The sequence below is a fragment of the Triticum aestivum genome, chromosome 5D, assembly GCF_018294505.1.
Source record: "Triticum aestivum cultivar Chinese Spring chromosome 5D, IWGSC CS RefSeq v2.1, whole genome shotgun sequence".
In the NCBI taxonomy this organism is placed as follows: Eukaryota; Viridiplantae; Streptophyta; class Magnoliopsida; order Poales; family Poaceae; genus Triticum; species Triticum aestivum.
In genome coordinates this window covers 472305146-472331661 of record NC_057808.1, presented here as the reverse complement: position 1 = coordinate 472331661, position 26516 = coordinate 472305146, and the positions used below count along the sequence as shown (strand labels likewise).

General features: G+C 47.1%; 2 protein-coding genes across 2 annotated transcripts; both read right to left on the bottom strand.

Moving 5' to 3' along the window:
- Nucleotides 1-264: 264 nt before the first annotated feature.
- Nucleotides 265-2294, bottom strand: LOC123125569 (UDP-glycosyltransferase 83A1). Its single transcript, XM_044546045.1, has 2 exons — nt 1749-2294; nt 265-1679 (listed from the first exon to the last, which is right to left on the bottom strand). The coding sequence occupies exons 1-2, from the start codon at nt 2224-2226 to the stop codon at nt 1048-1050; spliced, it is 1110 nt and encodes a 369-aa protein (XP_044401980.1). The 5' UTR covers nt 2227-2294; the 3' UTR covers nt 265-1047.
- Nucleotides 2295-16008: 13714 nt separating this feature from the next.
- On the bottom strand, nt 16009-17471 carry LOC123125568 (UDP-glycosyltransferase 83A1). The gene is made up of 2 exons (XM_044546044.1): nt 16994-17471; nt 16009-16904 (listed from the first exon to the last, which is right to left on the bottom strand). The coding sequence occupies exons 1-2, from the start codon at nt 17469-17471 to the stop codon at nt 16009-16011; spliced, it is 1374 nt and encodes a 457-aa protein (XP_044401979.1).
- Nucleotides 17472-26516: the final 9045 nt, after the last annotated feature.

Here is a 26516-nt window from a genome sequence, read left to right as displayed (position 1 = left end):
GCCAGGACCATGTAGCGCAGTGACATGACAGACACGGCTTACGTTATGAGCGATACCTAGTACTCCCTCCTTCCCAAAATATAAGGTGCGATTGACTTTGCACGGTTTTTGATGCATGACTTTGACCATTAATAGATATCAGAATACAAGGATTGGACATGTACGAATGTCATCGTCATATTTGTCTTGCAAAACAATTTTACTTCATAAGTTTCTATACTAATTTTATAGACATATAATACAAAAAAATCATAGTCAAAGTTGTGCCATGAAGACCAGAAAAGTCAATTGACTAGTATGGTAGCTCCCAACCCTAGTAACCAACAGTAGTAACTGGCGCCTCAAGCGCCAAACAGGAAAAAAAATCTTGTTTTTTGGGGAGAAAACTCTAAAATGTTTCAAAAAGCATGCATTTGGGCCGAATTTTCTTCCAGGGCTGGGCTGAAATAGTTCCACATATGAACTGGCACGAGCCTGAGACAGAGAAGAAACGGATTTCGGCCTTTCAATCCAACTCCACTGGAAAAAAAAAATCCTACTCCACTGGAGACTTGCTGAAGAAGCGTGCGTGTCCTCGTTTTCTCGGTGCACTGGCAGCGCTGGCGCGGTGCACGGGCAGCTTCCGAGCGAGTATGGCGCCATGTCTATGTGAACCTACGAGGGGATCGGAGCACTGTAATCCCGTAACTCCCGCTGGTGAGATTCTTTTGCATGCGAGTGTCAACGGATGCTTTTATTTATCGGACTGGCCGGCCGACGTCGTGCGTGCCCTGCCGCCTGCCGCGGTCGAGATCATTGTTGTCTCAGCAAGCTGACAAGCTTGAGCAAGTTCCCATGCGAGGACCCTCCCTCCCGGATGCTGCCGCACGCGACCTCCTTCCACGCCGCTGCCCTCGCCTTGACCTCCCCGTCTCCTAGAAGCCGCGCGACCTTGCTCCCGATCTCCTCCTTCGCGACGACCCCTCGCCCGTCTCGCCGGAGCCTGGCGCCGGTGCCCCACACGTTGCACACGTAGCTCTGGTTGCAGAACTGGTCCGCGAAGTAGGGCTAGCACAGGAACGGCACGCCGTGCAGCACGCCCTCCACGGTCGAGTTCCACCCGCAGTGCGACACGAAGCAGGCCACGGAGCGGTGCGAGAGCACGCGCTGCTGCGGCGCCCAGCCCACCACCAGCCCCTGCCCCTCCACGCGCCGCCTGAACGCGTCGAGGTCGAACTGATCCTGCCCTGCTCCGATGGTGAAGTCTGGCCGGACCACCCACAGGAACGGCCGGCCGGAGAGCGCGAGCCCGTCGGCGAGCTCTTGGAACTGCGTCGCGTCCAGGAAGCCGGAGCTGCCGAAGGCCACGTAGACGACCGAGCCGGGGGGCTGCGCGTCGAGCCAGGCGAGGCAGGCGAGGTCCTCGGGCAAGAAGTGCCCGGCCGGCCTCGACGTGGGCGCCACCAGCGGGCCGAGAGGCAGCGCGTTGGGGAGCAGGGCCAGAGCGTCGGGCTCCAACTCCATGGAGGTGTTGCAGATGACCACCTCGGCGAGTGGCAGCGACAGGTTGGTCTGGAGGACGTTCTGGATGTTGTTTCTGCGCCTCTCGGGAGCGCTGGTGCTGGCCAGGCTGACCCAGGGGATCTCCGACGCGTTGATGGGCGGCACCATTTGGATCTTCCCCTCCCCCTGTACATTCCCTAAATAGGCTCCATATTCTCAGCCGATCTTAACCATACCAAGAATGAAAATGTTTGATTTGCTCTTACCACTTTCATCAAGAACACCATCCTCTATCAGTTTGGGGAGGTTCATCCTCAGAGCAAACACGGCTGCAGAGTAGGTCGAGAACGAGGCAACACGGGCACCCGCCGCGGTGGCCACCTGCAGTGCCCAGCTCATGGACACATCTACGATCACCCACCTGATCTTCCTCGATCTGATCATCTCCTCGAGGCGGCCGGACATGGCGGCCGGCAGGTCCTTGACAAACTTGCCGATGTCCGCGTGGTCGTCTCCAGGGCCCAGGCCGTCTGGAACGGTGAGCATGTGGATCCCGTCAGGAATTGCTCCCTTCTCTGCCATTGCTTCCATGACGAGGTCGTGGTTGAACTCGGTGTTCACGAAGTCCACCTCGACGCCGTGCTCGGCGAGCTTGCGAGACAGCTCCATGAGCGGGATGACATGGCCCTGCGCGGGGAAGGGTAGCACCATGACACGAGTTTGAGTAGCAGCAGCAGCAGCCATGGAGGTTGTCTATCTAGAATGGTGTGTGAGCTCAAGAAGTTTGCACTAAGTTCAAAGCTTGACACTCCGTATGGAGTGAGATAACCCATCACGTGAGCGTATTTGAAAGGGCGCACAAAATTATTTGATGTTCGTCAGTGCTTGCGTCAGCAGATTCCCAGTCTGTTGACCATATGTTTATCTTTAATTAAGCAGAAGAGGTTATCTTGGAAATATTTTCCCGGAAAACCTTCCGGACTATTCATCATCATGGTAGTAAGACGACGTAACGACGACTACCAGCATTGGACAGAGAAAGAGAGAGACGCAACGATTTCTAAATCACTTCCGAGAAACCGTCCGAGAAGACTTTAGGGCTAGCTGTAAAAGTGATGAAAAAATCTTGATCTTAGAGCATCTCCAACAGCCGCGCCAAAAGACGCGCGCAGTAAAATGCCCATTTAGTTTTCGCGCGCTCCAGCGGAGGCGGGAAACAAGCGCGCGCGGTAAACGTTTGCGCGCGCGGGAGAAAGCTGTCGGTCGCACGGTAGATTTGGCGCACCGCTTCCGGCGCACCTATAAATTGCAGCGCTGCCACGCGTTCCTTCACACTGCCACGTGCGCATTTCCCCTGCCTCCTCGCCGCTTTCACTGCTTTCTCGCCGCTGCAGCGCCCCGCCACCACCGCGCCACCATGCCGCCGCGCCGCCGAGGAACTTTGGGCTACCGCGGCGTCCGCGAGCACCCCTCCGGCGCGTACTATGCCGAGATCCAGTCCGGCAACGTCCGGCTCGGCCTCGACACATTCGAGACGGCGCACGAGGCTGCCCGCGCGTACGACGCGGCGGCGTGGCGCCTAGAGAGGCCTCCGTCGCAGATGAACTTCCGCAACGTCTACACACGCGAGCAGGCGCAGGCCGTCGCCCCTCCTCCTCGTCTTATCACGGACCTGGACCGTGCGGAGCACCCTCGGCGGCAGCGCCGCCTCCTCATCGCCGAGGAGGACGAGCGAGCCATGGCGGAGTATCGCCGGCGCCACCCGGAGGACGTTGCCAACGAGCGCACCTTCTGGGCGGAGAGGACGGCAAGGCGCCGCGCGGCGCGGGCGGAAGGCACTGGCTATATCGCAGTGCGATCTCGTCAACGCCGGTGGGAAGTCGTTCTTCACGTCCGACGATGAACGTTGGAAGAACGTGTGGATCTCTACCTCGGACAACACCAGCGAGAGTGATGTTGAGGACGACTCTGAGTAGTTCTAGTTGCACCGTAGTTTATCTAGTTGCACCGTAGTTTAATGTAGTGGCACCGTAGTCCTTTTTATCTATCTATGCTATGAACTATGTAAAATATTTTTGTATCATTTTTATCTATGCTATGTAAAATATCTTTGTACCGTTTTTTCTATGTTATGAACTATGTATGGTGACAAAATATCTATGCACGCGCGCTGCATTTTTGCGCGCTGCATTTTAGCGCGGCTGTTGGAGCCAGCGCCGCCCGCCGCGCCAAATCAGGCGATGGGCGTGCTGTAAACTAGTTTTTAGCATACCGTGCATTGGGCGGCTGTTGAAGATGCTCTTATGGCCAGTAGTTAGTCATGTAGTCACTCTCTAAAAGCGATTAGAGTTAGACCAAGCAGCAACATAAAAGCTTGTCCCCTTGCGCTTTCGAGCGGCTGCGTAGAGATGTAAAATTTCACAATAGCTAATTCATCCGCTCTGTTAATTGTACAAAATTACAGGTCTGATATAGATAGCTTGTTGGGTGTGATCGACACGTGTAGTTTCATGTTCTGTTTTTTTTGACATTCCTAACCATTATAAGCAGTCACCGATTCTGAGGAGCTTCAAAATGTTGGCTCTGAGAAAGCTGAGCAGCGCCAAATCGGATGCTTTCGTTTAGTCCGCTAACCTCTCAATCGGCTTAGTGCATCCGATGACATCAAATGTCCATGGACAGCAGTCCCAGCCATGCAACCGTGGACACCAAATGGGAAGAAAATCCTACGCGACCTGGGTCACACACATCGACCGTGAAACCCTCTCCAGCATAGGGCACGTGGCAAAACTAAATCTCAAAGCACGTATGCCCTTTTCTTCTTCTGCTCGCTCGTCGCGGCAGTGCCGGCGCCGTCCCCGCTGCCTTTGCTGCTCTGCCCGGTGTTCCTCGGTGCCTCGGAAGCCCGCCCTTGAGGCGCTTCTCTGGCTCGCTCGCCGCGGCCGCGGTCGCGGCCGCCCCGGCTGCTCTCCTCCGTCGTCTACGACCGCCCTCCTCGGCGCCCCAGCATCTCGTCCTGCTTGTTGCATAGCTCCCCACCGGCGCTCAGCTCCGTCCACGGCCACCGGCCAGCTCCTCTGCTCCGTCGACGTCCTGCAGGATACATGGTGATAGACTGGTGTGACCGTGGGATGAAAGGAACGGGATTATAGAGAATTAATTGGAATTGGAGAATTAATTGACTTGCCTTGCCTGTCCTATGCTGGAGAGGGTCTCACGGTCTATGCGTGTGACCTAGGTCACATAGGATTTTCTTCACACCAAATGCCACCCCTCGGTTCTTTTTATACTGAAGCCACTGAAAATAATCAAAGAAAATGTTTCGCCACCTTGGCATGCTGCGCGGTGCAGGTCTGTTGCGCCACACTTGTAATGTGGATGATGGGATCTAAAAAAACTCTCGACGAGCTCCCACCGTCAACTTTGAAGTGCTGCCGAGGATAGTTTCGTCTTCGCAAGAGTTTCCACCTTCGCATGCATGGGATCCTCTTCAACAACGTCTACTTCTCCCTTATGTCCTTCGCGTTAAGTGGTGCTGCAGCATTCTCGATAACTTCGTATTCCCGAGAGTTTCCTTAATCTCATGCCTGGGATAGCCGGCTAACGTGTTGGCCATAGCTAGCAGAGTTAGTCCAACCACTTTTGGGCCCAGGGCGATGTAAACATAATTTTTTATATTGAACTTTTATAGTTATTTAAAACTAATTGTACCATATTATAATTTTAATTATATAATTTTCTATTACCTATTCACATAACAGTGATTCGAAATAATAGTTATATTATTTATTGTTATACAATTGTAATATATATTATTGAAAAATTTATTATGCAAAATTTAAATTGTATGATGTGCTCAACAATCTCTTTCTTGTTAAAAAATCATTTAAATTAATTTTCTAATATTGCATAAACAATATATTGTATACACATATTTGCATATCTATGTGTGTGTTCTTATATATTTTAATATTATTGAATATCATGATAGATATTTCTTAATTATATAAACACTAACAAATATATTAATAGTGGCTTCTAGCGTATATTACACAACCATATTCATAGAAACTTCTAGGGAATAGCAAATGTGGCTTGCAAGTTGGGTTCAATAATAGAATCATCGAAGAACGAAAAAATTGTTGATTGAACTTTTGCGTATGATTCGATTATATGGCGTGCTTGTCTAGATTCACCTGGTTTGATTTGGTGCAAATGATATCTCCTACCCGTTTGTCAAATGAAAAATTGTGTATTGGTTTAAATATTGAAATCTCATTATCATAAATTTCATTACGATACTAAGACATCCATCATAAAGGGAGACTAGCGTATTTAAACTCATCTTCGCTAGTCGAATTGGTTTGGCTCCGCGTGGTATAGACTATTAGTATGTAGCGAGAACTTGCGCTCCTACGAACTAAGCCTTTATTTTATGCATTTAATATTTTTTCAGATGTAATGTATAAATGTATAATGTTTCTAGTATAATTTGTAGTTCGGCCCCTCCCGTCTTGGGGCCTGGGGCGGTCACCCTTTTGCGCGGCCTATGGGCCAGCCCGGATAGCTCGGAATGTTGTTGTCGCTCATGTTGGGGCGTTAGTCATCGCCGCAGGCGCTCACATTACTCTATTCTGCAATTAGATATGTTCTACCATTAGCCCCTCTACTCGATTAGCTTTGAGTGCACCTCTGTCTGCAATTAGCTATGTTCTGCCATTAGGTACGCTCCGTGCGATCTACTTTGTAGTAAGTAATCCTAATCAATGCATTTCGTCTGGAATTAGCTATGTTCTGCCATTAGGTACCCTCTGCTCGGTCTGCTTTGTAGTGAGTACTCTTAGTTAGTGGAGTTCGTCCGCAATTAGCTATGTTCTACCATTAGGTACCCTCTACTTTGTAGTAAGTAGTCTCAGTCAGTGCAGTTTCTTATGTACTGATGTTATGTTAAGAGATGGATGGCTAATGGTACTTAAAAAACCTATATGCTTGTAAGATTTTTGATTCACTAGTAAATGTCTCGGGAAAAAACATCCCCACCCACTATTAAAATAACGCATCCATAAACTTGATTCTGAATGTTCTTATGGTGTAGCTTCATCTTGTAAGTTAGTTGTGTGCGACCAAGAATGCAAAAGTTGGAGGTTGAATCTACTGAAACAACATAAAGCTCAGCGGCTCTAGATTATACCACTGTCTCAGAGAATTTAGATAGTGCAGAGATCATTTTGTCAGGTTAATGCGATGCTACAACATTCTCTTCGCTTGCTGATGGTCAACAATCACATGGTTACAATGCATGTCTGAGCTAGGCAGTAGCAAGTACCAACTCGCTATCAACTAAAGATGATATGCCTCTTGTTACAAGAGCTTAAACACCTTGTGAGGTGGACCAAAGTGCTTAAGTAGGGGAACCTTAAGTACCACACGCTGTGAATAAAACTCATCACAGACTCACAGTTAACAAATGGATCGTACACGTCCATGAGGAGTACCAAAATGAATGTACAGTAAGTAAGGACCATCAATAGCCGAATCAAATCACACATCCTAAAATTTAGAATAAAGGTAACTGATCAATATTAAGGAACATGTTTGTTCCGAGTATTCAAGTTCCGGACGAGTCGAACCCAAGAGCTTAATGCATGAAAACAGATCACCATTAAAATAATGGCTTCGTACATATTCATGCCAAGTTAGCATTCAGCTCGCAAGCTATCTACTCCCTCCATTCTTAACTATAAGTCCTTTTAAAGATGGAATAGGTAATGCATGAAAGCAGAACACCAAAAAATTAACATCTTCGTACATAAAATGGCTTCGCACCGCCGGCCGATATATACAACAATCCAATCCGATTGTTCTATATAGTTATACCAGGCTGTGGTATAACAACATCAGCCAACAAAAGAGAGCAGGACTCATGACATTGAGTATATCACTAATGGTTGGGGCGTTATCCTATGGCGCCGCTTGAGAGAAAGTTGTACGCACTTTATTTACAAAAATACATGGGGTCCTCAGCTTCATCTATAAAAACATCTTAGAAAAAAAAATCCTCACCTCCATCTAATATTTCTTTGCATTGAACACCCTAGTATTTCTTTCTTCTTACAAACAAGGTCAATTTTCTTGCATGAAACCCCCTAAGGTTTTCATTTTCTTACAAAAAGGGCCAAAAATTTGACAAGCCGGGGTAATTTTTGCGGGAAATTTCGGTAGCATAACAAGTGGGGAGGTTTTTTATTCACACGCAAGGGAAACACTACATGCCATGACAACCACTCCTTCATTTTAATTAGCCGACAACTCAACCACCGTCATTCCTTTACAACCCAACAATCGAATGCCCCTTGTCGTAAACATACAACTTTATTGCTGCTCCTCATGATGCCTATGTCTTGACGCCGAAGACCTTTCTCTTCCCACGCCGACATAGCACATATCCGTCTTCTCTTGTCTTACAACTAAACTAGCATAGCATGCTCCCTGTCTGAAAAAAATAAAAATAATGACGAACCAAAAATAAGCGGTTAAATTACACATAAGTAGCCAAAGAAACTTAAAAAAACTATGGGTTGTTAATGACACAAAGTCAAATTATAGATATTGTTCTTCTTGTTATTTCACACAACATCTAGGTGGGGGTCAACACATTATTATCATGAAAACCTATCTAGATTGGTCTTATTCTTTTTTTCATTGTACTACTGAAATGGACTCAATTAGTCATGTGTGCTCATGGCCAGCTAAATATTGTGGAATGCAGAAAAATGCAACGATTCATAATTAACCTCAACATCCTACTGAATCATCAAAACGAATCATGATGATGTGTACTCAACAGAGGCATGTGTTGCATGCCTACACTTGTCCAATGTGCTATGCAAGAGTGCAGAAACTTGATGGAATTTTTTGTCATGCCTACACTTGTCCCCCTAAGGTTTTCATTTTCTTACAAACAAGGCCAATATTTTGACAAGCCGAGGTAATTTTTGCCAGAAATTTCGGCAGCATAACGGGTGGGGGGGTTTCTTATTCACACGCAAGGGAAACATTGCATGCCATGACAACTCCTTCAGCAAGCTTAGGAAGCACTTTCCTCATCAGCATCCAACGTCCATTATAGTGGGCAGCCCTTTGTCGTAAACATACAACTTTATTGCTCCTCCTCGTGATGCCTACGTCTTGAGCCGAAGACCTTTCTCTTCCCACGCTGACATAGCACAGGACCCTCTTCTCTTGCCTTACAACTAAACTAGCATAGCATGCTCCCCGTCTGAACAAAATAAAAATAATGACAACCAAAAATAAGAGGTTAATTTACACATAAGTAGCCAAACAGACTAAAAATAACTATGGATTATTAATGACACAAAGTCAAATTATAGACATTGTTCTTTTTGTTAGTCCGCACAACATCTAGGTTGGGGGAGGGGGGCGCAAAATCACATTATTATCTGGAAACCTATTTGTTCTTATTCTTTTTTTTTTCAGTCTACAACTAAAATGGACTCAATTAGTCATGTCTGCAACCGTGGCCAGCTAAATGCCGTGTAATGCAGAAAACACAATTGTGTCTAATTAAAATTGCACCTTCTTAGTTGCACCAAACCCTCAACATCCTACTGAATCATCAAAGCAAATCATGATGATATGTACTCAACAGAGGCATGTGTTGCATGCCTACATTTATCCAAAGTCCAATGCAAGATTGCAGAAACTTGATGGAATTTACTATCATGGCAACATGTACTACTTACTCCTATGAAACATTCTACCAGCTGATTTTGTAGTTTACACTTCAAACATTAAGTTGCATCCAAGGAGATGACGATGATACTGGTCATTTAATTAACTTTATAACGTAGACCAACAGAATAATGTACCTATGTGTAGTACAAGTGCTTTGTCAAATGCATCATCCCCTTATCTAATGTTCCCATTACATCGAAACCAAATATTGTCGTCCCAGCACTAATGACCATGATGCTACAAAAGCTACCACCCATGTATGCTCTTAATTAACGTGTACTTAATATGAAATATTTCTTTATAGTTGTCATATAAAAAATTAGTATGCTACCATGACTGTATACTAGTTACCAACACAAACTAAAAAAACCTTTTTATGGATCATGTATTCTAATCCCCAAAACCATCCTAGAATTCAAAGAATTTGCCATGCTGAAAGGGGGGCGCCTCGCCGGTGATTACAACAGGGCAGGGGCTGGCTAGAGACAGTTGGCGTGCGGTGAGCCACTCGCAAGTAGTGTTTGTAGGCTAGAGCTTGCTTCCTTGGAATGGCCGGAGGTAGGAGAGTTGGTGGTATGGAGAGGAGCTCATCGAAGCTCTCTCGTCTGGCTCGCCATCATCAAGCACCCATCGCGAGGGGGGGTAGTCGTCTTTGCCGGTTGGTGTAATGTGATTTTGTCATCCTCCTCTATCCTCCCCTGTAATCCATGCTATTCGCTCTGAGTTTCTGAACCTCTGCTCCTCTGTATGTTTTTGTCAGTAAGATTGATGCTTTTGTTCTGCGATTTTGAGTGAATTATTTCCTGCTTAGTTAGTTAAATCATTGGATTACTGGTTGCCCTTACATGATAGTAGATCTAGAGAATTAATGTTCCTATTGTAGTAGCAATCTCTGCTTCTATTTACTTCCTGTGAACCTTACCTATTGTTGTTTTACTTTTCAGTTTCGTCAAGTTCTATTTGGTTAGCTAATAACTTGCAACTACTAAGAAATACTAAAACTGAGGATGTTTCTGTTTCTCTTTCATTCAGTTTGTCAGTTTTTAGTTTTCAGTACCTTTCTATAATTTTATTTCGGTCATTGATGTTTCTTTTATTCTTTCAATTTTCATTTTTCTTCAACTTTTTTCATTTTGAGTCTAAAAACAGGACTGTCCTAATAAATTATTTATTACGTTCTCTCTATTTTCATTTTTCAGCATTAGTAGTTCTTAGTATTTCATTATTGTCACTGTGTACCAGTCATCAGTTATATGTGGTGTTAGGAGTTCAGCTTTTAGTCAATAGTTATCAGTTTTTTAGGGTTTAATTAATACTTTTTAATTTTTTCAGGTTTCAATGTATGGTTTTCAGTGATATATTCATTTTGTGTTCAGTTTAGTATAAGTCATCAGTTAGGTCTTAGTCTTTAAAGAGGGAGTGACATCATATGCATAGTGTTAAGTTAGGTGTCATTTTCTTCAGTTTCATGAGTTAGTTCCATTCTTCGTTAGTTTCTTCAGTTCTTATTATCAGTTATCAGTTCTTAGTCTTCATAGTTATTTATCAGTGCCCCTCGGAGGATCAATACTTTTCAGTTATTAGCCTTTGGTAACCCTAAGGATCGACATTTGTGTGGATTATGTTGCTGCCAGTTCTCAGTTTTTCTGTATCTGCTACGCCTATTCATAACTAGTTTCATTTTTTAACAACAGTACTAGTTTTGTTGCTCATCGGCTGACACCTTTTTCTTTTTCTCTTATTTCTGATGTACGTAACCCACGGGGCATCACAGAAATTACCATTGAAGGTAGCTCCCAGACGGCAGATCACGGGGGACAGGTCTGGCTAGAATATGCTTGGGAATATTGCCACTGTTTTGTACAAGACTCTTAAGGACGGCCGAATCAAATTTAAGGAGGGATGGAAGGAGTTTCTGATGGGGAAGGACCTTAGGGTGTGTAATGCTGTACTAATCACTTTCAGGTGCAACGCGTTTGTGGTTTCGAAATGATAATGATCATCAACAAGGGAGTTGCTCGAGTTTAGTTAGAAGGGCTAGGATGTGCTTTTTTGAAGTATAATTCGTTCGCCGCGCACAATTTTTATTTTGTTATAGTTGTTGTCAGTGGAACATTCAGTTATCTCCCTCTCTCTCTCTCTCTCTCTCTCTCTCTCTGTGTGTGTGTGTGTGTGTGTGTTTGCTTCAGTTCTGCAACCTTTTTATGAACCATCTATTTTTTGTATCTTTTTCTTCAGTCAACTTTTATGTATGTATTGTTAATCAATTGCCTAGCTATGCTCAATAACATTAGTATTTTCTCAATTTGCACTAGTATCATCTAATATTTTTTTTCAGTTTTCCTTTTCATGTATGTTTTATTGAGTATTCATTTTTCTCTCCTACACAGGAGGATGTGCCAAGCGTGTTTTTGTCCTACTGCCAAGACATTGAAGCGAACAACTCTTTACTTGGCCTATTCCTTGCATCTATCAGAGCTCCCAAAATACAGTAGATGGGGGAAGCAGTGGGTGCGTCAGCTGATGGTTGCAAGCACAGCTTCTATTAGCAGCGGGCAGGAACTAATGATTTTAGACTAATCGAAATCAAGACAGATGGCAACACATGAATGGACAGGAAAAAGCAACATGAGCCCAGATAAAAATCAGCTATCTGTTTGTTAGGCACTCCCTATAGCTTTCTACATACACATGCCAATGGCCCAACAATCACCCTCGATGGCATCATACCTCCATCCATATCTGGCCCGGCATCTGGCCGGCTTTTCGCAGTTGTCTAGCGACTTGCTGCCCACATCTCTGCCTCCACATCTAGCAGAAACATGCATCCGCATCACTGCATCACAAGATTCACAAAGAAGAAGTCACCAATCTGAGTGGTGCGATGCCAAGATTTTATCAAAAGAAGGTTAGATCGAGAAAGGAAGTGCTCTTACAGAGAAAGGGGTTTGTCCACAAGACTAGATCATGCTCATACTAAGGGCATGGACATGACACGGCTGATGGATGTTGCCGCGCACCCGGACGACCAATCTGACGGATGGCGGACCATCTCCCATTGTCGTGCTAGTCGGGCACTGCATCATCGAAACCACCTCTGATTGATGGCGGCTCGATGTGCTTGTTGTTGTGCATGATGTGAGGTGGTGTGGTGCCGGCTTGAGGAGTGAGGAGGAGCAAGAGCAATGAGTGGGGCGCGTCCATGTATAAATAGAGAGAGAGGGGGGCAGCAGCGATCGAGAGGTTATCTTGAAAATGTTTTTCCGGAAAAACTTCCGGACTATTCATCATCATGGCAGTAGAATGAACACACGAAATAATTTTTTTTACATCTAGATCCGTAGACGACATAGCGATGACTACAAGCGCTCAATTGAGTCGAAGGCATACTGCCATCGTCACCCCTGCCCCGCCGGAGCCAGGCAAATCCTTTTGTATTAGACAATTGGGAAGTGGTCGTATTAAGACCCCATAGGACGAGCGCACCAGAATAACAACTGTCGTTGATGAAGAGAAGCGTAGATCGGAAAGATCCAACCTGAAGACACATTGACGTAGACGAACAAAGACTAAATCCGAGCGGATCCACTGGACAACCACCGACTAAATCCTGCGAGATCCATCGGAGACACACCTCCACACGCCCTCCGACGATGCTAGACGCACCACCGGGATGGTGGCTAGGCAAGGAGAAACTTGTTCCATCTTCAACGAGCCGCCGCCCTCTCGTCCTCCTAAACATAACACAAACCCTAGCATAACTCAAGGAAACATATAAAAGCGGATCCCTCCCGCCGGCAAAAACCGGGATCCACCTGTTCGGCGGCACGCCGACGGGAGGCAGAAACTGTCTTGACGAGGCCCTCTTTGAAGTGGTGTGCGTGGGGTATCTTGTGTGTGCCGCTTAGCAGTTGTGATGGTTTTCGGCCGGTTTTTCATGATCAACTGGGCAATCTGGTTTTCACCTGGTTTTTCTAATTAACTGGGCAACTCTTTTCTTCTTGATGAATGCATGATAATTGTCATTTTGAAAAAAATATCAGCAACGTTAACCACATTGTTGTCTTTTTATCTGTTTAATTTGCCATTTCTAAGATGAGGCATATTCTTTTTTGAAACAACGAGCCTTCCCATTGAAAACCACCAATAAGTTTTACAGTAACTCGAAAGAAAAAGCAGGAGAGAGAGAGAGAGAGAGAGAGAGGGGGGGGGGGGGGGGGGGTAACGATTTCTAAATCACTTCCGAGAAACCCTCCGAGAAGACTTTAGGGCTAGCTGTAAAAGTGATGATGAAATCTTGATCTTACGGCCATGGTCAGTAGTTAGTCATGTAGTCACTCTCTAAAAGCAATCAGAGTTAGGCCAAGCAGCAACATAAAAGCTTGTCCCCTAGCACTTTCGAACGGCTGCCTGGAGAGGTAAAATTTCACAATAGCTAATTCATATGCTCTGTTAATTGTACAAAATCGCAGGTGTGATATAGATAGCTTGTCGGGTGTGATCTTTTTTTTTCCGGGTAAATACTTGCATTACTCAGTCAACACCCTCGTTAGTTCACTGCCTCTGGTGGTCCTGAACCAAACCACACGACAATTCTTTTTTCAGTCCTAGCAAAGTTAGCCAATTAGTCACCGACAGTGTTTTGGCTACGATTAGTACGAGTAATATAAGTACTACGAAGGGAAAGCAAATATTTTGTCTCTGCCACTAATGAAGCAAAAACCGATCTATCAACAGCATCGTCCTTTAACATGCTCACCACCTGAATTGAATCAATCTCCAACATGATAGGAAGATCAGATCGCTGAATTGATAATGAAATGCCCTCCATGCAAGCACACAGCTCAACCTCCCTAGCATCTCTGCATGAGAAGAGTTCCCTGCACGAGGAGAAAATAATACTGCGTGTGCTATCCCGAAGAATCATTCCAGCACCAGCACTTCCCTGTGATGACCATGACCCATCTGTGTTTAATTTTACCCAACCATCTGGAGGAGCAATCCACCTGCGGCTACCATTTGGTACTGTTTGTTTAACAGTCTGAAGCTGAACTGGATCATAATTAATCACTGCAGGGCCCTTGCCTTTTATTGGATCATACAGAGGATTTTGTGCAACGGCCATCAGTGTGTCCAAGTAGCTAGTTAAGAATCTTTGGGACACATCCACCGGTGGCAATGGTTGTAGTGGGTCACCTCATTCCTACTGTACCAGCATCTCCACAAAGTGAGAAGGAGCATACTTATCTGAATATCATTAAGCGGTTGTAAAGCATGAAGAATCCATTCCTTTGCATTGTTCTGCATCTCCCCCAAATTCGGCAATGACCAAACCTTCGCCATACATGTCCAGAAATCAACCGCTATCGGGCACCTACATAAAGCATGAAAGGTATTTTCAGGTTCACGGTCACAAACAGGACAATATTCAGACTTCTCAATTCCCCTTTTATGTTTATTCTGCCATGTTGGGAGTGAATTTATTGCAACACGCTAAGCGATTTTTTTTACAATAGGAGGAACAAGTGATTTCCAGATCATATCCCAACACTTTCTTCTCCCATCAGCCACCAAACATGATGAAGTTTCCGTTGCCCGAACTGATTCCTCAAACGCAAAATTGTACGCTGACCTGACGGAGAAGGCACCCATCATTCCCGGCCCCCAAGCTAGGATATCTTCGTTCTGTCTTGGAGAAGCTAGAATTTTCAGAATCTCTACTACTCCCTCCGTTCCAAAATAGGTACAAAGTTAGTACAAAGTTGGGTCATCTATTTTGAAACAGAGGAAGTATATCACAGGGCAGGAAGTACATGTCGTCGGGTGTGATCGACATGTGTAGTTTCATGTTCTGTTTTTTTGGGCATTCTTAACCATTATAAGCAGTCACCGATTCTAAGGAGCTCCAAAATGTTGGTTCTGAGAAGGCTGAGCAGCGCCAAATTGGATGGAAATGGCAATGCTTTCGTTTAGGTGTAGTCCGCTGACCTCTCAATCGGCTTAGGGCATCCGATGACACTAAATGTTCGTGGACAGCAGTCGCGGCCATGCAACCACGGACACCAAATGCCACCCCTAAGTTTTTTTTATATTCAAGCTACTGAAAATAATCAAAGATAAGCAGCTCAATTCTTCATAGATAAATATTCCAATGCAACAACAATTAAAATATAAATACTACAATTCAAACATAAAGTTTTGAAATAAAATAGTTTAAATTTGAATTCAAATTATCCAAATCGTCCTCATTATCGCCGTTTCATCGTCATCTTCATCCTCATCCGACGAAGACGAATCCATGAACTCGGCTCGCCCGAATTCATTGTGTTTCCCGCTTAAAATAGAGTTTGGCTATACGTATGACACCTGACGTACAATTTTTGTCCTGACACATTAGTTCGAACCGTTCGTTGGGCATCGTACCCAGATTGAAAAGAAACGTTGTGCATGCAGTAATTTCGCTCAAAAATGTAATAAAGATCTTCTAGAGAAAACATAAAATTTTATTTTGATATATCGAAGGACATTTTTTTTCTGATAAAGAACACTTTTATTAACTCAAAAATACCAAAACGCCATGGCCCATAGGACAGTCTTCGTGTAGTAATTCCCAACATGAAAACAAAACTCATTCTAACACGGATGCAGATCATGCCATGCTCACCACTTCACTATATTGTATAAAACTAAATCTAAGCCGTTTGAGTTTTATTTTTTGTAGTATTTGTAAACGTAAATGTTCAGAGCCGTCCGATGTCCCGGTGTCGTGATTCACGCGGTGTCGTGATGGGATCCCTGCTCTACTAGCAAATCCACAAGCTTGAGTAGGTACTCATGCGAGGACCCGCCCTCTGCAATGCTCGCACAAGCCTTGTCCTTCCACGTCGCAGCCCTCGCCTTGACCCCCTCGTCGCCGAGCAGCCGCGCCACCTTGCTCTCGATCTCCTCCTTCGCTACGACCCCTCGCTCGTCTCGGCAAAGCTTGATGCCGGTGCCCCAAACGTTGCAGATGTAGCTCTGGTTGGAGAACTGGTCGGCGAAGTACGGCCAGCAGAGGAACAGCACGCCGTGCAGCATGCCTTCCATGGTCGAGTTCCACCCGCAGTGCGACACGAAGCAGGCGACGGCCCGGTGCGAGAGCACGCGTTGCTGCGGCGCCCAGCCGACGATCAGACCCTTTCCCTCGACGTGGCGCTTGAACGCGTCGAACCAACCTTCCGTGGCTCCGGTGGTGAAGTTTGGCCGGACGACCCACAGGAACGGTCGGCCGGAGAGCGCGAGCCCGTCGGCAAGCTCTTGGAACTGCGTCGCGTCCAAGATGCCGGAGCTCCCGAAGGCGACGTAGACGACGGAGCAGGGGGCCTGCGCGTCGAGCCAGGCGAGGCAGGTGAGGTCTTCGGGTAGGAAATGTCCGGCGGGCCTCGACGTCGGCGCTACCAGCGGGCCGAGCGGCAGCGCGTTTGGGAGCAGAGCCAGAGCGTCAGGTTCCATCTCCATGAAGGTGTTGCATATGATCGTCTCAGCTAGCGGCATCAACCGGTTGGTCCTGAGGACGTTTTGGATGTTGGTTCTGCGCCTCTCAGGCGTGCTGCCAAGGCTGACCCAGGGGATCTCGGCCGCGTCAACGGGCGGCATCAGTTGGACCCTCTCGTTCCTCTTCACGTTCCCTGCGTACGTGGCGTCCATGTTCATGTCCAAAACTCCAAATACGGAGAAAAGTACAACTGTGGATATGGAAATTTTGATTTGCTCTTACCACTTTCATCAACAACGCCGTCCTCTATCAGCTTTGGGAGCTTCAACCTGAGCGCGAACACGGCTGCAGAGTACGTGGAGAACAAGGCGACACGGACGCCCGCCGTGGTGGCCAGCTCCAGGGCCCAGCTCATGGACACGTCCGCTATCATCCACTTGGTCTTCCTCGACCTGATCATCCCCTCGAGGCGGCCGGACATAGCGGCCGGTAGTCCCTTGACCAGTGCGCCGATGTCGGTGTGGTCGTCGGCCGGCCCCAGGCCGTCCGGTACGGAGAGCATGTGAATTCCTCCTGGGATTGCTCCGTCCTCTGCCAAGGCCTGGAGGACGCGGTCGTGGTTGAACTCGGTGTTCACGAAGTCGATCTCGAAGCCGTGCTCGACGAGCTTGCGCGACAGCTCCATGAGCGGGATGACGTGGCCCTGCGCAGGAAAGGGTAGCACCATGACACGAGGCTGAGCAGCAGCAGCAGCAGCCATTGTGGTTGTTCGCGCTAGAATGGAGTATGACAAATTTGCAAGAGCAAAATGTGTCACTCTCCCCGTGGACGAGGATGACAAGGACGATAGTCTGGCATATATATGCCCACACATGTGCATATAAGGTTCTGCCAGACCAATTGATCTTGCATCAGGGATTGCATCAGCACATTATAGTCAACAGACCACATGTTTGTCTCTTCCAAAGAATAGGTTATCTGGGTAATGACTCAAACGATCCTGTTGATAAATTTTTATGAAATTGTGGAGTGGAGTGTGGACCAAGTGGTTGTCTCTATCATGTTGGATATATACAGGAGCATCTCCCGTGCGGGGTGGAAACCTAGGTTTCGCCAGTGCACGAATTCACTTCGCACCAAGATCGAGCGACGAGCACTTCGCTGTGGCGTGGGACAACGATCTCATTGGTCCATTGTTAGTGACCTACAAAATAAATAAGAGATGTAACAAAAGTTTTCACCAAACAGTAAAATTGGACGGTTCCCTCAAAAAAAGAGAGTAAAATTGGACGGTTAAAATGTGATCTACCAGCCGATGAACGGACAGGAACGCCCCAATCGGGGGATCACCGTGGGAGCAAGTTGGCCAAAAAACTTAGAGCATCTCCGGCCGCGCCCCCCCCCCCCCCCCCGGCCACTTTTTCGGCGCCGGCGCAAAAAAAAAAACGCCTCAGTCGCGCCCCCAGGACGCCGAAAAGCGCCGGTTCGGCCCTTTTTTCCGCCCGACGGTCGCAGGCCGAACCCGCCGCACTGGGGGCGATTGGGGGCTCCGGCTCAAGGGAAAAGCGCGGCTGGCCCACACCATCAGGTGAAAAGTCAAGATTTTCTTCCCCGACTCGCCTCCCACCCCCCGCGCCCTCGGCCGCCACTAGCTATATCCCGGCGCCGCCCGCGGCCCTTCACCGCTAGAGAGCCAATCCCCGCCGAAAAAATAGCAGAGGTTCGCCGTGGCAGCCCCTCCAACAGCAGCTGGGCATTTCCGGCCGCCGTTTCCGGCCGCGGAGGGGCAGTTTAGCGGCGGGTACACGCCCACCGGGCGCAAGGTGTTCGGCGATTTGCCTGCCTCGGCGATGGACTCGGATGACGAGGAAGCGCTCGCCGCGCTGCTGGAGGAGGAAACCGAGGCCGACGTCCAGGAAGAAGAGCATCTCATGGTGCTCGCCGCCCTCGCCCAGCTGCTGGCGAGCAATGAAAAGCCGCGGCGAGGTGGCTCGGCGCCGGGGCGGGTGAAAGCAAAGAACCTGCATCATCTCGAAGGCTACTGCATGCTCTACTCCGACTACTTCGCCGATGCTCCACTTCACGGCGACAAAACATTTCGTCGCCGTTATCGGATGAGCCGAAAGCTCTTCCTCAGGATTGTGAATTCCATCCGGGAGTTCGACAGCTACTTCAAGTGCAAGATGGATTGCACCGGCAAACTTGGATTCACCTCGATCCAGAAGTGCACGACAGCGATGAGGATGCTTGCATACGGAGCTCCCGGTGATTCACTCGACGACTATGGGCGCATGGCTGAGTCCACCAGCATAGAGTGTTTCTACAAGTTCTGTCGGGCAGTGGTGGCATGTTTGGACCACAATACTTGAGAACACCCAATGCGGAAGGCACTGCTCGGATCCTAGCACAGAATGCAGCAAGAGGATTTCCTGGGATGCTTGGAATCGACTGCATGCATTGGAAATGGAAGAATTGCCCATTTGCTTGGCAGGGGATGTACAAAGGCGCCAAAGGCGGTTGCAGTGTGGTACTTGAGGCGGTGGCCACACAGGACCTCTGGATTTGGCACTCCTTCTTTGGTATGCCAGGAACTCACAATGACATCAATGTGCTGCAGTGCTCTCCTATCACGCCCAATATGCGACCCTTTCCGAGAGTGACTCGAAGGTCCCACCAAGGATAGACCCGCATATTGGAAACGCTTTTGCAAGGTGGATATCATTACATCATACCATTACATAATAGTTCGGGATACATACATAAGGCACAAACGCCCCAAAGAATACATCAACATCATACATGAGAGCAACATCCGACTACGGATGAAACATAAACAGAAACTCAAACAATATCCACCCTACTAGCCCAGGCTGCCGACCTGGAACCTATCCCCTGATCGAATGAGAAGCAGAAGAACTCCAAAACAGGTAAACATCGCTCTCGCGTCATGATCATCGCATAACCTGTACCTGTAAACTGGTGTTGTAGTAATCTGTGAGCCACGAGGACTCAGCAATCCCATTACCATGGGTATCAAGACTAGCAAAGCTTAATGGATAAGGAAGGGGTAAAGTGGTGAGGTTGCAGCAGCGACTAAGCATGATATGGTGGCTAACATACGCAAATAAGAGCGAGAAGAGGAGCAACGGAACGGTCGTCAACTAGTAAAGATCAAGAAGTGATCCTGAACTCCTACTTACGTCAAACATAACCCAAAAACCGTGTTCTCCTCTCGAAGAACCCCGAAAAGAGACAATCACGGTTACGCACACGGTTGGTGTATTTTAGAAGAGTTTTCTTCAAGTTTACTACAACCGGATATCAACAAATTCCCATCTGCCACATAACCGCAGGCACGGTTTTTGAAAGTTCAAAACCCTGCAGGGGTGTCCCAACTTAGCCCATGATAAGCTCTCACGGTCAACAAAGGATATTCCTTCTCCCGGGAAGACCCGATCAGTCTCGGAATCCCGGTTACAAGACATTTCGACAATGGTAAAACAAGACCAGCAAGACCGCCCGATGTGCCGACAATCCCGATAGGAGCTGCACATATCTCGTTCTCAGGGCAACACCGGATGAGACATGCTACGAGTAAAACCAGACTTCAAGTTTCCCCAAGGTGGCCCCGCAGGCGGCTCGGTTCGGACCAACACTTAGAGAAGCACTGGCCCCGGGGGGCTAAATAAAGATGACCCTCGGGTTGGCCGACCCAAGGGAAGGGGTAATAGGTTTTTAGGAAAATGTAAAACCAAGGTTGGGTCTTGCTGGAGGAGTTTTATTCAAAGTGAACTGTCAAGGGGTTCCCATAACACCCAACCGCGTTAGGGACGCGAAATCCGGGAACATAATACCGATATAACGTAAACTAGGGCGGCAAGAGTGGAACAAAACACCAGAAATAAGGCCGAGCCTTCCACCCTTTACCAAGTATATAGATGCATTAATAATATAAGAGACATTGTGATATCCCAACATAAACATAATCCAACAAGGAGCAATCTTCAACTTCACCTGCAACTAGCAACGCTATAAGAGGGGCTGGGCAAAAGCGGTAACATAGCCAAACAACAGTTTGCTAGGAAGGGTGACAAAGGTTAGAGGTTCATGGCAATTTGGGAGGCTTGATAAGCAAGTGGTAGGTAACGCGGCATAGCGATAGAACGAAGCAACTAGCATAGCAATGATAGTCGTGAGATCCAAGGTGACGGTCATCTTGCCTGAAATACCGCTAGGAAGAAGAACTTGTCCATGAAGAAGACGAAGCCAAGAAGATGAACCAAGCATAGACGAACGAATCCTCACGATCGCAACGAAACGGGAACTATCGAGAAGAAACACACAACATGGTAAACACACCACACATGAACAAGGCATGATGCTCAACCAAGTATGATGCATGACAAGGCTACATGAGGCTACGCATGGCAAGAGATGATGCATACAAGAACAACACATCAAATCAAGTTTAAATGAGGCCGGAAACAACATATAACAATTCCAGTATATCCCCATATGCAAATTTTGAAATTGGTCCAGATCTAAATAAACATTATGTTCAAGTTGTTAAACAGCAAGTTAAGATGCACCAAAACAATCTACACGAAATTCTAGTCAAGTTACATATAAAGTTCATTAGATTCGGAGCTACGCCCTAGAAGATATGAGCAAAACAAGTTAAACATGGCATTGATGCAAAATGCATTCAAACATCAAGCAAACACATTCAAAACAAAGATTCAACATAATATGATGAAACTACATGCAAAACTAAGCAAGTTTCATATAGAGCACACTCAAAACGGAGCAACGGTTCAACACATACACTCCAAACAAGATATAACAACAATCTGTCCAAAACAGCAACTAGGCATCTTGCAAGCATCAAGAAAATATGCTACATCACCTTAACATGAAAACAAAAGGCATGGACGTGATGTACAGGTAAAGCATTACAAAACATGAACACTGGGCCATCTCCAGAAATCACCAGAACATTCTCAAAAGGACATGGCAAGATTGCAAATAATAACAGTTTCACAGACTTCGCAGAAATCACTGGACATAACAGAAATAACATCAGGTTGCAAAGTTTAGAGCTATCAAACAATATGCTACAGCAGGCTATCAAGGAAAGCTAGAGCATGGCATGCTAATAATAAAGACAAAAAACAAAACTCCCTTACTGTCGTGGAATTGTCACGACAGATGTCCTCGTGCAAGGACTTAGTCGTGGAGCCATCGCAGCTAGGAAGCTTAAAGGGGTTAAACGGGACAAGGGACATGAGGATTATACTGGTTCGGCCCCTTACGGTGAAGGTAAAAGCCTACGTCCAGTTGAGGTGGTATTACTTAGGGTTTCGATGACCAGGAGCTAAACCGCTCTGCTTGGCTATCGATCTGATCTTACTTGTCCTGAACCGCCGCCGGGTCGTCCCTTTATATAAAGAGGTTGACGCCCAGCGGCTCTCAGAGTCCCAGCCGGCTTATAACAGTGTCCGGCTCGGACTCTTAACTATTCTTGCCTTACACTACAAGTCTCGCCATAACGGCGGTTTATCACTACGGGCCTTAAGCCGCCTCCGGGTCTTAAGCCCATTATTGAACCGCCATCGTCAAGCTTGGTACTGGGCTTCACGTGATGATCATTATGACGTAACCCGGCCCCTCCTGGGCGGGTGACTCTAATGGTTATATCCTCAACATTAGGCCCCAGATTGATTTGAACCGGTTCATGTCAATCTTCAATACCTTTAAGAGAAAATCTTTCAGCTTCTGCTTGTGCGAAGGTTATGACCCGCCGTGACGTCATCTTCTGGATTCTTGGTAACCCGCCATGACGTCATCTTCCATTAAATTCATTTTTTTATTCTGTCATATCCCAACGGATCTTATCTTAATGACCATCCCGAGAATCGAGGCATTTCTGCGGCAAGATCATCATGTCTTCAGCCTCCTCGTTTCTCGCACCCATTTACCAGCCGACCCTTATAAATAGGCCCGCCCCGTAAGCCTTCGTCACTCTTCTCGATCCATCGTCTTCCTCCTCTGACGCCCCAGAGCCCGAGCTCCGCTGCCGCCGCCGCGTACCTCGTCATCACCGACCAAGGCCGCTGCATCAACCTGTCTTGACCAGAAACCTGCGGCGCGCCTCCGCTGCTCATCAGCACCAGTAAGTCCTCGCCATCCCGTACCTCAGATCCGCATTAGGGCTGGCAAGTTCTCTGTGTTCTTCGTAGTTCATCATGATTTCTTCACAGTTCCGCCACCGAGGTTCCTTTTGATCCAAAACGATACAGACTCCCTGCGGTAGTAGTTTCTCACCCATTTTTATGCTAGTAGATCCCTTTTGTCCGCAAAAAGACCTCGTATAGAGCTTATGAACTTCTCTGTATCAGCTTTTTAGGTCTAGAAATTTTTCCTTTCTGGACGATCGTTTGATCCAAAATGATCCCTGCAATCTATGAAACTTGTTTATGCAACACTTAGACAAAAACTGCATCTGTTAGCCATGGCGGCTCATATCGCCGGCTTAAAAGAAGCCATGCTTTGTGAAATTTCCGGCTTACTCATAATAGAGTTAAATAACTTAAATTGCTTATAATACCCACGGCAGCTTAAATAACCTGACACAATTAGTCATATATCATTAGGCCCCTTCATAAACCGCCGTCCTGAATACTGAACTGAAATCTTTCTTCGGCTTAAATTTGACCCAGAAATTTTCCTGTGGCATAGGCTTCCATTTTCCACAATGCGGCCCAAGGCTCCCAAGGCGCCCATTACGTGCAACTGGGTGAGGTCCAACGTTACTGAAAACACCTTAGATGACTTCGTAAAAACGGGTTACCTGCCTAAAAAGGAGGTCATGTCCTACCGTGCGCCTGACCCGTCCGAAGAGAGACCTCAACCAAAAGACGGAGAGGTTGTTATATTTGCTGACCACATGAGCCGGGGCTTTGCTCCTCCTGGCTCAAAATTCTTCAGAGATGTTCTGAACTTTTTCGATCTGCGACCTCAAGACATTGGACCCAATTCAGTGTCGAACATTTGTAACTTTCAAGTGTTCTGTGAGGTATACCTTGGAGAAGAACCCAGCCTGCTACTCTTTAGGGAGTTATTTTACCTGAACCGCCAGAATGAATGCGCCAACGGGCCTAGCTTGGAACTTGGTGGAATCTCAATTCAACGACGGAGAGATTGTCTCTTTCCTTATGCTGAGCCGCCAAGCCACCCAAAGGACTGGAACCAGACATGGTTCTACTGCCAGGATACTTCTCCGGCTGATGAGAACCCTCTGCCCGGCTTTCGCGCCCTGCGTCTGGAGTCAAATCACCCCCTGCCAGACAAATTATCTCAAGCTGAGCGTCAACCACTTATCCCCACCACCAACAAAATCAAAGCTCTTCTGGGAAACGGCCTTAACGGCGTTGATCTGGTCCGGGTCTGGATTGCTTGGCGGGTGATTCCTCTAAGCCGCCGCCCCGGCTTAATGTGTGATTACACGGGCCGGAAGGATGATCCTCTTCGGCACAGCCCCAACGACTTACCTGAGGACGTCGTTGATGACATGACCAAGTCCCTTCTGAACGAGAGCTTAGCAGATTGCGGGAGGACAGGCTTAAATCCCTTCTGCAAAGCTAACCCGGCTCCGGCGATAAGCTACTGATCTGAACACCTTACTTTCCATTTTAACAATTTTCGTCTTAACTTCAAGAAACCTTTGTTGTATTTTTCAGGCTAATGATAAGTTCTGGAAGGTCAGGTATGACCATGAGGCTGCTAAAAAAGCCAGGAAGGTTAAAAAAGCCGCCAGGAGAGCCGCTCCCCGCAAGAAGGGGAGTAAGCCTAGCGCCTCAGACCTGCTTCACCTGGATGACACCTCCGAGTCAGAGGTAGCCCTTGATTCTTAGGCTCTTCTTTTGTTTTTTGTTTGTTTTTAACCACCTTATTGACACTGATTATCAGCAGGAGGATACCGGAGCGAGTAACCCGGTGATTGAAGAGGTAACTATACTTTCCTCCGACTCGGAGCCCTTGCCAAGGCTGAAAGTCCGAAGAGTAACCCGGAAAGTAAGATTTTCACATCCTTTAGCTTATCAAGATCCTCAATTTCTTTTGAAGCGACAGATTCATGAGAGCCGGAGGCAAACCCGGACCAACAAGGATGCAGACCTCTCCTCCGGCTTACCTGAAGCATCAAGGAAGCGCCGGACCGAGGTTATCTCCAACTTATATCCTTTTCATCCTTTGGCGGGCGTCACTCGTCAACCACTCAATTCTTCTGATTCAAACTATCAGGAAACTTCACCTTCCTCCGGTGACTCCATGCAATCTAACTTGCCGGCTTTCAAGACCGCACCCGGGTAATGATGATCAGCTTATTTTGTGCTTATCTTACTCATGTTTTTGCACTAACCTTTTGACTTTCAGTGCACAAGCAAAGCCCAGCAAGAGGGCAAAGAAAAGTAAACCGGTCGAAGAGCCGGTCTTGACTGAACCCAACGCCTCTGCCTCTGAGCCGCCGTCTGCACCAGCTCCAGAAACCACCACCGCCCCATCTGACGAGCAAGTTATGGAGGGTTCTGATAACCCGGAGATCCCCAGCCCGGCTCATCCGGATGACCCGGATGTGGTGATTACCCGGACCGAATTTGTTGAACCGGGAAGACCCACCGTGCTGGCTAAGTGCTCTGCTAAGGAGGAACTTCTGGAACGCCGCAGAGCCAGGCTGGACATTACTAACTATGCCAATCTGAGCATTGGAGATATTGTCGCTGGTTATATTGGTCAAGTGCACAACAGCCGGGACCTGGAAATTGACATGGTGAAGCAGATACAGCAAAAATCTGAGGTACAACTCTCTTGCTTACTCCATAGTCATCCTTACCATGCTAGCCCCCAAGTCTATTACTTATGATAGAATATGTTGTAGACTTAATGCCGGCTTACCTGGTAACACTCAAGGTCCGGGTTAAACAGCCTGGGTGAACCGGTCTTTTACCTTATGTTTTAATCAAGTAGTTGAGCAACTCTGCACATTAGCCCCCAAGTGCCGAGTACCTTTGCCTGCAAAGCGCTCGAGACTTACTTTCATGAACCGGCACTGTAGATAGAGTCTTTCAGCATACATTAGTCCCCAAGTACCAAGTGTCTTTGCTTGCAAAGTGCTTGGGACTTAATATTGCATTGTAATCACCTGAACTGTAACCCGGAATTTGTACAGGCCGCCTGTAAGAAATTTGAATCGGAAATCTCTGATTTGAAGAACCGGTTGAAGACCCAGGAAAGTGAAACCCACAAAGCCAACTCCAAATTTGAACTCAGTGTATCTGCACAAGAGAAACTGAAGAAAAAATTTGAAGCAGAAAGGAAAGCCTGGGCAGATGAAAAAGCTGCTTTGCTCAGCCGGGCCGAACAGGCGGAGGCCACTCTTACTGAGAGAACCGCCGAGCTGTCCGGCTTAAAACGCCATGTCTCTCAGATGGTCTCCGCAATCTTTGGTAAATTTCTAATCAGTTTACATCATTTAGTTCCCAGAAACATTTCAATTGCCAACAGCTCACTTGACTTTGTAATGCAGGTCCCAGGAGTTCCAACCTCAACCAGAGCGTGCTGACCAAGCTGAAGGCGGTTTACACTTTGGTGGAGCAACTTTACACCGGGTCACAACGTGCTTTAGCCGTTGTGGCTCTGTCCAATGAAGTTCCCACTCACCTGGCAGATGTACTCAGGCAGCTTGCCGTACTTCCTCAGCGCTTCCAAGAGCTGAGACGGGCTTCTGCAAGAGCCGGAGCTATAGCTG